Here is a 12,913-nt window from a genome sequence, read left to right on the forward strand (position 1 = left end):
AACCAGAAAAAGGGACTCCGTGCTAAATACGGGAATTATCCTTTAAGGTCAATATAAGGTCTTTTTGTGTCAAGTCAAGTCAACTTTATTTCTATAGCACATTTAAAAACAACTGAGTTGAAGCAAAGTGCTTACAAACAAACATAAAACAATGACAATGGTACAACAACAATAATAACATAACATGGGGGAAAAATAAATACATAATTGAAATAATAAACAAATTGGTCAAAAATAAAATAAAGAGTGTGTGTGTGGGGGGGATTAAGGTAGATTAAAAGCTTGGGAGAAAATGAAAGTCTTTAAGTTAGACTTAAAGCAGTCAATGGTTGGAGAGGACTTAATATGTACAGGTAGACTATTCCAGAGTTGGGGGGCAACAACAGAGAAGGCTCTATCACCCTTAGTTTTAAGGCGTGTTTTGGGGATATAGAGAAGATTCTGAGATGAAGACCTAAGTGATCTTGGAGTGCTGTAAGGAATTAGTAGGTCACCTATGTAACTAGGTGCCAAACCACTGAGGGCTTTGAAGACAAAAAGTAAAATTTTAAACTTAACTCTGTGCTCCACAGGTAACCAGTGCAGCTTAGCCAACACAGGAGTTATATGCTCACGTTTCTTAGAGCCACTTAATAATCTAGCTGCTGCATTTTGAACTAGCTGAAGTCTGTTGAGAGTGGAGTGGGTCAGGCCTGCATATAGTGAATTACAATAATCTAGTCTAGATGTTATGAAAGCATGTATAAGAGTTTCAAGATCGGAGAAGGACAAAAAGGGCTTCAGTTTTGCAATGGTTCTTAACTGGAAAAAGCTGCCTTTGACCACACTATTTACTTCCTTATTAAAATTTAAAGAGGAGTCAAAGAAAACCCCAAGATTCTTTACTTCACTGTGGCAGTTTGCAGAGAGAGGTCCTAGTGCATTTTTCAAGATAGAAACATCACTTGGAGGGCCAAAAATAATTATATCAGTTTTACTTTTCGTTCAGTCTAAAACACATGGTCGCTGGCAAAAAGCTTATTTAAATTTAGTGGCATGTCCATTCCACATTGGGAGTGTTTTCGTTATCAAACGTCGGGCGGACAAGGCGTTCCTAGGTTTTTTAATCAGTCATGGGTGTGTTTTGGGCGTAACATCATTTAAACCAATGAAAATGACATCTGTCATTCCCTTTAACAGCTCACAGCGCAATTTTAAGCAGCTCATTGGTATTTTAATTAAGTATTAATTAAGTATACTTTTTGATAGTCAGATTTTTCATAGTCAGTGGCACATTTGAAGGAATCTGCTTGCACACGAGACCGTATGGAACAGTTATTACTTTTTAACTATTTAGTTACACTAAACCAAGCTTTACTAAAACTTAGCATAGTATAGCCTACACACACTTGTCTATTATTTGAACTTATTGGCAAAGTTTAACTTACTTCACTGTGGTGTCAGTCAACGAAAACAGTAAATACACAGTTAATTACTTTCACTATTGACTGACAATGGGTTACTATCGAAAACATAGCCTTGGAAAAAGCAATTCTTACCCCAATAATGTTCGAATGACTGAATAAAAAACGTTTATCCTGCAAAGAAGTTGCTTACATCTCGTGAAAGTGTGTCTTCAGCTGTGCTTCATATTTGCCACTCCGTCATTGTCTATTTGCAAATGAAGGTGAATAACTACTCATTGTGAGATCTAGTTCATAATATCTTTATTCTAATTATGTTTCCCATTGTAATCGTGTAATTTGTAATGTTTTGCATGGATGTGTGCTGGTGTGCATTTGTGGATGAGAGAAGCATGGTGCGTTGTGCATCCACCCATATCACTGTTGAAATAACTCTTAAAATAACATATAAACAACTCGCCATGGACTTCTGACCAGGTTTCTCTTGGTCAGTGGCATAATGCGTTTTAAGTAGTGTACGATAGCAATTTTTAGACAATGCACCAGATCACTCCTCAGGTCGGTAGTTGCCACACCCCTTGGCGCGTTGTTAAAAAAAAGAGACGTGCAAAATAATAATTTAAATATTGCGGCAAGAAAATAACCCCTTTTCCGCCATGCGCCAGGGCGAAAATAGGACCCAATGGCTTTTTGGCCATAAGTCAATTATGCCTAGTGTTGAGCTCATTTGCATATTTAAAATTGATTTTTCCAAGAAACGTATAAAACAAAAATGTTACTTTTCGTGTATACAGGGGTGTGATTCCTCCAATTTAATCCGGAATTCCGGATTTTTCGACCTGAAAATGAGACCCACGCAATTTGTATAGATCCACTGAGTTTTTTTTTAAGGGGGGGGGGGGGGTCTGTCAGTCCGAGGTAGGCTATATTTCTGTATAACACAGACCATTGCTATGTATAACAGGCCACTGATAATGACAACAGGTTTTGTGCTACACCTTTCAGAATATCACACCGCAAGTAGCCTAGTCCGTTCAGTAGTGGATTTCATTGAAAGTGAAAGTAGACAGGTTGATCAGCTGCGTTCTGAAGAATGCTTGATTCAAGTTCAGTGTGTGTGGCGAACTAGTTTCTCAGCAGAAGCCATAAATCAAAATGTCAACAAATTGATTTAAAAAGACATCATTTATGAAGTTTTTTTCTCGTTTTGGCTTTGCATCGGGTTCACGTCCAGTTTGATCTGTCAGGATTTTCCGATAATAATAGCAATCTTGTGATGCAGATATTGTCTACCTTATGCCTACTAAATTGTTTAGTTAACACCTTGTCATTTAGCGTTTGTCCAGCCGTTCACCTCCGTGAACTTTGCGCCCCATGTCATCTAAAACATATTTCGGGATGGCCATCTCACCATGAGAAAACGTAACATTATAGTGACAGTGCTAGATCAAAGCTTTGGCATGCTTAGTAAACATTAGTCACTACCTTTAGTTAGAAGGTCATTGTAAGTGCCATACACACATGCTATATATAGTTTTTTTCAGCAGAGTCTAGGCTACCCAAATCTGCCACAATTTAATGTACTAATACTTACATTGATTTCATTTTGATTTTTAAATAATAAAAATACAAAAAGCGTATTACTTTATTACTCACCACTGCAAGCTGGCAGCTCAACTTGCACAGCCTTGACTTGCTGACCACCACCCACAGAATACTCCCCCCGGAACCGAGTATTCGTGTTCCCCCCGGAACCGAGTATTCGTGGTTTCCCGCACGCTGCCCGGCGGGTCATGGGAATAACGCCGCCGGATCGCGGGTCGGCATCGTTTGCGGTCGGAACTACGACGGTATCTGATCGTCTTCAAACCTCCGACTTTCGATCTTGATTAATGAAAACATTCTTGGCAAATGCTTTCGCTTTCGTCCGTCTTGCGCCGGTCCAAGAATTTCACCTCTAGCGGCGCAATACGAATGCCCCCGGCCGTCCCTCTTAATCATGGCCCTGGTTCCGAAAACCCACAAAATAGAACCGGAGTCCTATTCCATTATTCCTAGCTGCGGTATTCAGGCGTGCTGCGGCCTGCTTTGAACACTAATTTTTTCAAAGTAAACGCTCCGGGCCCCGTCGGACACCCAGCTAAGGGCATCCGGGGAGCGCTGGGAGGCAGGGGTACGGGACATCCGGGGACCGCCAGCCCACTCCCGAAATCCAACTACGAGCTTTTTAACTGCAGCAATTTTAATATACGCTATTGGAGCTGGAATTACCGCGGCTGCTGGCACCAGACTTGCCCTCCAATGGGTCCTCGCCCATGGGTTTAGGATACGCTCATTCCAATTACAGGGCCTCGAAAGAGACCTGTATTGTTATTTTTCGTCACTACCTCACCGTGTCGGTAATGGGTAATTTGCGCGCCTGCTGCCTTCCTTGGATGTGGTTGTCGTTTCTCAGGCTCCCTCTCCGGAATCGAACCCTGATTCCCCGTTACCCGTGGTCACCATGGTAGGCGCCGAAAGTACCATCGAAAGTTGATAGGGCAGACATTCGAAAGACACGTCGCCGCCACCGAGGGCGCGCGATCGGCCCGAGGTTATCTAGAGTCACCAAAGCACGAGGCCCCCGGATGGGTTTTTGGATCTGATAAATGCACGCATCCGCAGCCCCCCGTGAAGGGGGCCAGTCAGCGCTCGTTTGCATGTATTAGCTCTGGAAATGCCACAGTTATCCAAGTACGGGTGGGAGCGATCAAAGGAACCATAACTGATTTAATGAGCCATTCGCAGTTTCACTGTACCGGCCGTGTGCACTTAGAGACTGTGTGTGTAGAGCAGACCGTCCTGAATCCGACAATATCATTGACACAGACATATGTGGTGTGCGCCTTACAGAAATAAATGGCATTTTTTTTATTTAGTGATGACCTTTCTGCGCTCCATATCTGTGACACGAACTGATCTGACCTGACTTGACCCGAGTTTACGTGTTAGCCTGTGTGTGCCTATGGTGTATGCACTCATAATGATTCTCTACAACAACTTTTTACTGCATTGCCATGAACAAAGTGAAGGCAAAGAAGGTGTTTCTTTGTTGAACAAATTGGGATGCAATGTGAACCTTGAATTGGATGCCATGCAGGAATTTTCTAGGATCTCAAAACCGGATTATGAACATGCTTTGCCATAGAGAAACACACAATAGCGTTGGATTATAAACATGCTTTGCCACAAAAACAGACAAAAACATGGGGTAAGTCGAGCTATATGAAGTTATTATTTTGCTGTCACTTCATCTGTTTTATAACCCAGGATGTACATGGTATCAAATGATGAGCTCTGTGTCTCTTCTTTCATCTGACATGCGTGGCATATCTATCTGATCACGGGTCCGTTAGTAATTCAAACGAGAGTAATGCTTGTGCAGCATTGTTTTTTGTACATGACGTTATTATTTTGCTGTCACTTCGTCTGTTTTTATAAGCCAGAAGGATTGACATGTGTCTCCTCTTTCATCTGATATACTTGCCATATCTTTGCGATCACGGGTTCGCGAGTAATTCAAACGAGAGTGAGGGGTGCGCAGGTGAACGCAGAGAAGTATAGACTGTAAATATGATGCAATTTGATTTAATTTCATTATTTTTTTTAATTTTCATACTTAATCGTACAGACAATCAATAAAGGTTTTCATCTCGCTGTGATGAACAGTTCCGTAGCAATGTAACAGAGAAGAAAGGGTGTGTTTTTTGACGCACTTTGCGTCAATCGGGTTCTAAGGGTTAAGGGGTTATTTTTCAAAAATGTTCTTCCTGGCATAAGGCCCTTTTATAGTGCCACCCCTGCATAGGATTTGCCTCGTGAATTTTATGAATTGTAGGTGATGTAAATGCATACGGTAGCCAACACTACACTATACTGCCCTACAAAGGCAAAAGGCAGTAACTGCATTTTTGGTCAAAAATGAGTTATTGTCATTATTGGGATATTAAAGACTTCCTTTATCATGTGGATACATATCTATACTCAATTTGACTGTTTTTTTTTTTGAAGAAATAGAGGGTTGTGTTCACAGTAACTCCCAAAACCATACTGCCCCACAAAGGCAAAAGGCAGTAACTGACCAGAGTGTCAAACTAAGAAAATGACGAACATATTTTTGTTTGTCTACACAAATGTATTATAGGAAGAGCAATGAAAATCTGGTGACTTGTTGCCCTGATGAACAAATGTGTGTATATAAAACATCTTGTGCTCAAAGTTGACCTTTGACCCTTATTTGTCAGATACTGTACTATGCCTTTGTATTATGTACTAAAAATAAGGAGACCATGTTTGTCTTTTTGGCACTGGACTAGCCTATTGACTCAGATGTGACGTGATCAGGTAAGAGCTGCTTTGCGATTGTTAGACTTTTATTTTGACAAGTTGTTGTCGTTCTGTCTTCCACATTCATGAAAGGTTTGGTATGAATGTTGAGTCATGTCTCATGAAAGTCATGAATGCTTTATGTGCAGTTTATGACAGCTGCTATGAATGTGTTATGAACTCACCTGTTCATAACACATTCGGTAAGTGTTACCGGACTTTTAGTACGTTGTTCTGCAGGCCCGGGGTGGGTAATTCGGGAGAATCAGGAGTATTCCCGGTGGGCCGCTTTACTTTTGGACCGGTCGAGGAAAAAAAATGTTGACATTTGTCACGTTAGTCTATAAGTAGGCTATACACATTCCGCATTCTGTGCATGACACCGTTGCTTCTGCATGGGTTGTAGCCTATCATGTGAGGGAGTTCTCCCCTCCCAAAAAGAGTTGGTTCGGTCCATATAGCCCGTCTTTTCCAAAAAGTTTTCTCAGCCGGGCCAGCCCTACAGTAGCCATAAGCGCCAGGAAGGATGGATGGTAGAAAGAGGCCAGGAGGGACTGAAATGGCCAGGTAGATTGCTGCTAAATGTGCATAGCTTTCAGATTACAGACAAAAGTGGCAACTGAGAGACTAAGAGAGATAGCCTATAGGCAATGATTATTAGCAATGTAATTATTGGGCTAATATTGGACGCTGTAGCGTTGTCAAGCTATTCGTAAGCAACATATTAAATTACTTAAAATATAGCCTTTTGTATCCGATTCATAGACTTTGCAGTATGCAAATAACAAAACTGAAGCTTGATCTGTGTAGGCTTTTGCGGTAAAAATTGTAGCCTCTGAACAGCAGATCAACCAGTCGACCATTGAAAATGATGAGCCCTAAATTAGTGATGAGGAGGCCATGTCACAGGGACAAGTAGAGAGGATAAATTAAAGTTATTTAATGTAAGAAAGTGCAATTATGCTACATGATAAACCTATATGTCTTGTTTGCTCAGAAGAGGGTGTAGTAAAGGAGTAGCCTAGGCTAAATCACCAAACAATATAGCCTACCCATGCAAAAACGCATGTAGCCTAAACATTAGTTCAACATGCCTCTTTGTGGAAGCGTGGGATAGGCTACATTTCAAAGGCTTTCTTTCTTTCTTTCTGTTTTTGTTATCTTGTGGAATAGTGGAATATTTTTTGTTAGCTTCTCAGTTGAAGTGAATTATTATATAACCTTTACACATTTGTTGAACCATACTAATAAAAACTACATTCATTTATCCAATTTCCACCACTATGGAAAAATTGGGCCGGTCTTGGGCCTGAAACTCTCGGGCTGAAAAGTGGCCCCACTCCGGCCCTGTTGTTCTGGACACCTCATAGATATGATCTATGCTGAAAAATTTTTTTTTACAATTAGTTCTATTTTTGGCTCCAAAATGAGTTACTTTGCCTGGACTATACTACTACAAGAGAAAATGGGTTTACATTTCATGCTGTCCTTTCAAAAGGGTAATGAAATTGTCATTTTTGTGGACAAATCGCTATTTAGGTCAACTTTAGAGTTGAATATAGAAATTGCCCAAGGTATATCATAGGCATCCTCCCAATTCTAATTGAGAAATATTAAACTATTAGGGCCACACATGAAAAGAAAAATATTTTTGCCATGACCAGATTAAACTCGACATGTCGACATGAAACTTAAATTGGCTTTAATCTCGACATTTCATCTTGACATGTCCATCAGAACTAGTTTGGAGAGAAAACGACCGCTCCAAAGGGTAGGCTACAACCGGGATTATTGAAAAGGAGGACTAATGAAACATTCCAGTTTTCTTTGAGTGCAACAACGATAGACAGACATCATCTGGACAAAACAGCAAACATATTAATATTGCTCAGCCAAATAAATAAAAATAAAATAAATAAATTTGATGGTCAAAAGTAAACTTCATTAGTGGTTTATTTATTTATTTTATTATTAAAGAGTGTTTTTCATCTAAAGGTTCGACTTCATGATTATTAGCCTAGACTACTCAGTCCTCTCCCAATCACAGACTTTCACATTGCATGTTTGTAATGGATGCGAAACAGCCTAGGCAATTGCTGAATGTCTATGGAGGGGCGAATGAATGTCGTCCCGACCAAGCAACCCCATGCATTCTAAGTAAATGCACACATATCCGTGTCTATACTATATTTTATGCAGGTGAGACATGGAGTAGTTTTAGAAAAATAAGTTTTGCCATGTTCACCTATGGAAACAGACGGCCTGTGGGTCATAAAGGGCAGCTATTTGGATGTGCTGTGGCCTTTCCCACGTAAAAAACAGAGAGAAATAACAATTTGTACGATAGAAACATTATATCATTGGAAACATGTATTATTCTAGCTATAAATGGCATAGTGCATGGTATTTCCATAACCATGAGATATAGGCCTAGCCTACGCGCTTTGCGATGACTGCAATGAGTTGTAACAGACATTCACCAAGACGTAGCAGCAATCTATCTGAAATAACACCATTAGGCCTACCACTCATGATTGTCAAATTTTGAAGTTGTGGGAAGTGTACATAGCTTAAACTGTATGTTTAAACTGTATTTCGAGTTTAATGTCGACTTTATTGCTTAAATAGCAATGAGCAGAACTGCAAAAGTCACATCGTTGACCACATTGAAAGTTAATTTTCACATTGTCATCATTACAATTTGTTGCTTGAAGCAATCTTTGTCAAAAATGCTGGCATTCTTTTACTAATACGCTGTTTTTCGTTACGATGTTTTCAGATTGTCAACAGACATCCGCCTTTTGGAAACCAAATCAGAGAGCGCATACTTTCACTGCCAAAGTATGAACTTCGCTTGGAACAGGTGTGTACCATGAAACAACTTGTGTCTCAATTGTACTCCAAATGTCAACTTCACAGAACCTCAGTCAATGGGTGGTGAAGAAAGCTGTAAGTTATGTCTGGATTATGGCTTGTTGAAGGATATTCAGTGTTTACCCTAATTTTTTTTCCAGCAGCAGTGCTGTTAATTGTAGGAAATTGTAAACCAAACTCGGCTAATGGGGTTCAGGGGCATGCCCATCTGGAAGAAAGCATGAGGCGGACAGAGTACACAGCTTCATTACTTGAGTAAAAGTACAGATACCCCTTGCTAAACTTTACTCAAGTACAAGTAAAAGTACAACAGTCCGATGTCTACTTAAGTAAAAGTACTGAAGTACTTGTTTTTAAAAGTACTTGAGCATCAAGAGTACAAGAGTACATTTTCTAAATATTGCATTACTACTGCCACAGTTCTCACATTTATGTATAGAAACGTCCTACATGGAGTTATGAAAAATGTTAATGTTAATTCCTTGGAGAATGTAAAAGGAATTGAAAGTAAAATCAAGTCATTTCCATCTTTTTACCATGTTGCCAGGGATGGGCAGTATTTCTAATACATGTATTTAAAATATGTATTTCAAATACAAAATACTATTTTGTAATTGAAACACTTGAAGCGAAAACTATCAATAACTTGTCCAGCAAATTGAAATTGTCTGGCGAGGTGGGGCCACAGGTTGGACCGGGGTTCCCGGGATGGACCTGCTGCGTCTTCATCCATTGTTTCGTCCATGGTTTCGTCTCTTATCTAAATCTGACCATGGAGTTGACTTTGGCGGAAAGCTAAAGGTGATTGCTGATGGGCTGTCCCAATCAGTGGCGCCTGCACAATCCAATCACGTTTGGGAGGGTAACAAATTGAGGGTTTCCGAGATTTTTCTTTTTTCCTTTTTTTTTAGAAGAAGTAACGGGTACTCATGGTTATGGATAGAAATGTAGTGGAGTAAAGAGTACAATATTTGCCTCTCAAATGTACTTGAGTAAAGTCATGAGTACTCCCCAAAAATGATACTCGAGTAAAGTACAGATCTCTCAAAATTGTACTCAAGTACTGTACTCAAGTAAATGTACTCCGTTACTGTCCGGCTCTGAGCATAATTACTGCAGTACTTGAACTGGTCATGTTATAGACATTATTAACCCTTAGAACCCTAAGCTGTTTTTAGGGCATTTTCACTACCTTTATTCATAAGGATTTATTCTGGTCATTGTAAGTGCCACACACACATATTACATATTGTTTTTTTCAGCAGAGTATAGGCTATCCAGATCTGCCATCTGACATTTCATGTATTAGCATTGATTTTATTTTGATTTTTAAAAAATTAAAATATAAAAAGCGTATTATAAAAATTCTTATATTTTAACATGTATCTCACCACAGCAAGCTCATAGCTCTACATGCATTTCATGTTTGTGTAGGGCAGACTGTCCTGAATCCGGCAATACAATTGCCATGTTGGAGGGATACTCTGGGGCTGAGCAATTTACAGAAATATGTGGTGTGTGATTTACAGAAATAAATGCCATTTTTTATTTAGTGATGAAAAATGACCTTTCTGCGCTCCATATCTGTGACACGAACTGATCTGACCTGACTTGACCCGAGGTTGCGTGTTAGCCTGCGTGCATATGATGTATGCACTCATAATGATTCTCAACTTTTTACTGAATTGCCATGAACAAAGTAAATGCAAAAAAGGTGTTTCTTTGTTGAACAAATTGGGATGCAATGTGAGCCTTGAATTGGATGCCATGCAGGAATTTGCTAAGATCTCAAAACCGGATTATGAACATGCTTTGCCATAGAGAAACACACCATATCGTGTCGGATTATAAACATGCTTTGCCACAAAAACTGAAAAAACGTGGGGTAAGTCCAGCTATATGAAGTTATTATTTTGCTGTCACTTCGTCTGTTTTATAACCCAGAAGGATGTACTTGGTATCAAACGGTCCGCTTGACTGCTTGAAATGTCATTTTTATTTTTCTGTACAATAAACAAATACATCTGCTTTATGCCGCAGAATTACATTCATATTTGGAACTTACATAGTCCAATGCATCGTTACACTACGTTAGTGTTTCCCAAAACCATACTAGCAACTAACGTTCGCAACCACTATCGTAAAGTTGTGTAGTTACAACTACACCTCTCGACCTGTGGTAGAATGCTAGTAGAAGCATAGTTCCAGGGATCTTCATGTCAAAGACGTTACTGACACCAGTTATTTGTTTGCAAATTAATAATTATAAATTTATTTAGGTTTCTAATTGATATTTACACTTCTAACCACCATACATCCATATTTTAAAATGCCCAAGGCAGAAAATACATAAATTAAAAGTCAATTTTCAGCCATGTGCACGTAAGTAAAAGTCACACACCTGCAGATAATAATAAGGTGGTGCGCACTTTTTGACGAGTCAGCTGAGAATATGTAGCCTTTGATTTTCATGGGGGGGGGGGGTCCTTGTTAGTTTACGCAAACCAAGCCAAGAAGGCTGATTCTGATTTTGATAATATGATCTGCACAAAAGATAAACTTAGGTAAACAACGATTTCAATATTGTTGTCAAAATCTTCGAACCCAGATTCGAACTCTTGGCTAGGGGACTGGTAACTGCTGTGCAACGGCGGCTGTCATCTGCCGGCCTTAACGCAATGCGCCACAGAAGTATGTGCAGGTGCCCGTTCACGTGCTACTAAATGTCATTAACCACCTTAGTCCAGACTACTGAAGTTTGGAAACTATCATGGTCCAAACTTACAGTACAATGTAAGTATGACAGTTTTGGGAAACAGTCGTAACTTACATGTTGGTTAGTTTAACGATGCATCCTGTTAGTAAAAAGCTAACCTCCGTAGTTGTACGGGAAACGCACCCCAGATCAGCTTGTACACAGTAGATCACATGCCACATTCTCACTTTCAATAGACAGATACAATAGCCATTGGTCAAGTATTGAGTATAAAGCAATTAAGATAGTACCCTATACAAAAAGTACTTCATACTATCATAAAAATTTGTTAAAATGAATAGCATTTTGCAACTTGACAAAACACTGGATTAAATATCGTAGGCACAGGAGAAAACTTGTACATCCATTGGCCCGTGGGGAGATCACATGCCAGTTGCCTCTCCCTTCAGTGCTATGACTCGTTCGGCTGTGAGCTTGTTTCGCCAAAAAAAAAAAACTATTGCAGATATCAATGAGTCTTTGTTCATGGGTTTGGCCTCACAGCAGAGGCTTAGACAACTATGACCCACGTTTTGGTTTCGTAATTTGCCCTACTTATTGACTGCAATGTCTGCTTGACAGGTTATTTTTTATTTTTCTGTACAATAAACAAATACATCTGCTTTATGCCGCAGAATTACGCACTTGGCCAGCCTATAGAACGGGCACATTTTGGAGAGAATAGAGAATGTACGCACGCAAGAATCTGTAGGCTATTTGTGGCTGGTTACCAGCAAACAATGTTTAATGCATTAACTCAAGACGTCAAACATTTTCTAAACAATACAAACAGAAAGGATGCAGCAGGCAGCAAATGTAGAAGAGTCATTTCCAGTGGAAGAACAAAATGCTGAATGAAGCCCAAAGATATGAAGGCATATCTGGCAAGTTGTTATTTTTTGAAGACGTAAATGGTTGGGCTATAGGCCTAGTTTGCAAGAAGGAGACATAAAGCGTGAGTGTCGGAATTACCCTCTTCCATTCTATGAATCCCAAGAGCATGAGTCAAACAGCGAATTTAAGATATAAAACAAAACAGTTTATTAAATATTCAGAATAAAAGGGCACCTTGAATGAATAGCATAGTAGTAATAACAGTTATAATAAATACACAATTTCCACCTCAAATACAACAGGAAACAGCAATACATGCATCTGCATTAAATAGTCCGAATAAAACCCATTCACTCTAAGGGCAATGCTGCAGTCCCAGGCCGGGGGCGTGGTTAGCACGGGGAATCCCTTGTGGGGGCGTGGTTCCACGTTTCTGCGTGAGGGACGTCGAGGGCCCGCAACGCTAACCCGGAAGTGCCACCGTGCAGCGTGAACCTCGGGGAGACAGAAGACCAGCAAGATAATTAGCTACACCCAACGAGCAGGCAGAGGAGCTAGCTAGTAGGCCAACACACACACATAGCTTGGGGAGATTACTTTACTTTGCCGAGGCCGCAGAGTGCTCATCAGCTGTTCCACATTGGTCGCTGTAACCTCCGACGGAGATGCCCGGATACAACGG

General features: G+C 40.1%; 1 protein-coding gene across 1 annotated transcript in view; it reads left to right on the forward strand.

Annotated features, from left to right (window-relative positions):
* hfm1 (helicase for meiosis 1) overlaps window positions 1–12,913 on the forward strand; it is a 361,977-nt gene that overhangs the window by 205,529 nt on the left and 143,535 nt on the right. Inside the window, exon 25 of the mRNA XM_042091457.1 lies at window positions 8,548–8,631. Within this exon, the coding sequence (XP_041947391.1) occupies window positions 8,548–8,631 (84 nt within the window). The remainder of the gene's footprint in view (window positions 1–8,547; window positions 8,632–12,913) is intronic.

Source organism: Alosa sapidissima, chromosome 1 (assembly GCF_018492685.1).
Source record: "Alosa sapidissima isolate fAloSap1 chromosome 1, fAloSap1.pri, whole genome shotgun sequence".
Lineage (NCBI taxonomy): Eukaryota > Metazoa > Chordata > Actinopteri > Clupeiformes > Clupeidae > Alosa > Alosa sapidissima.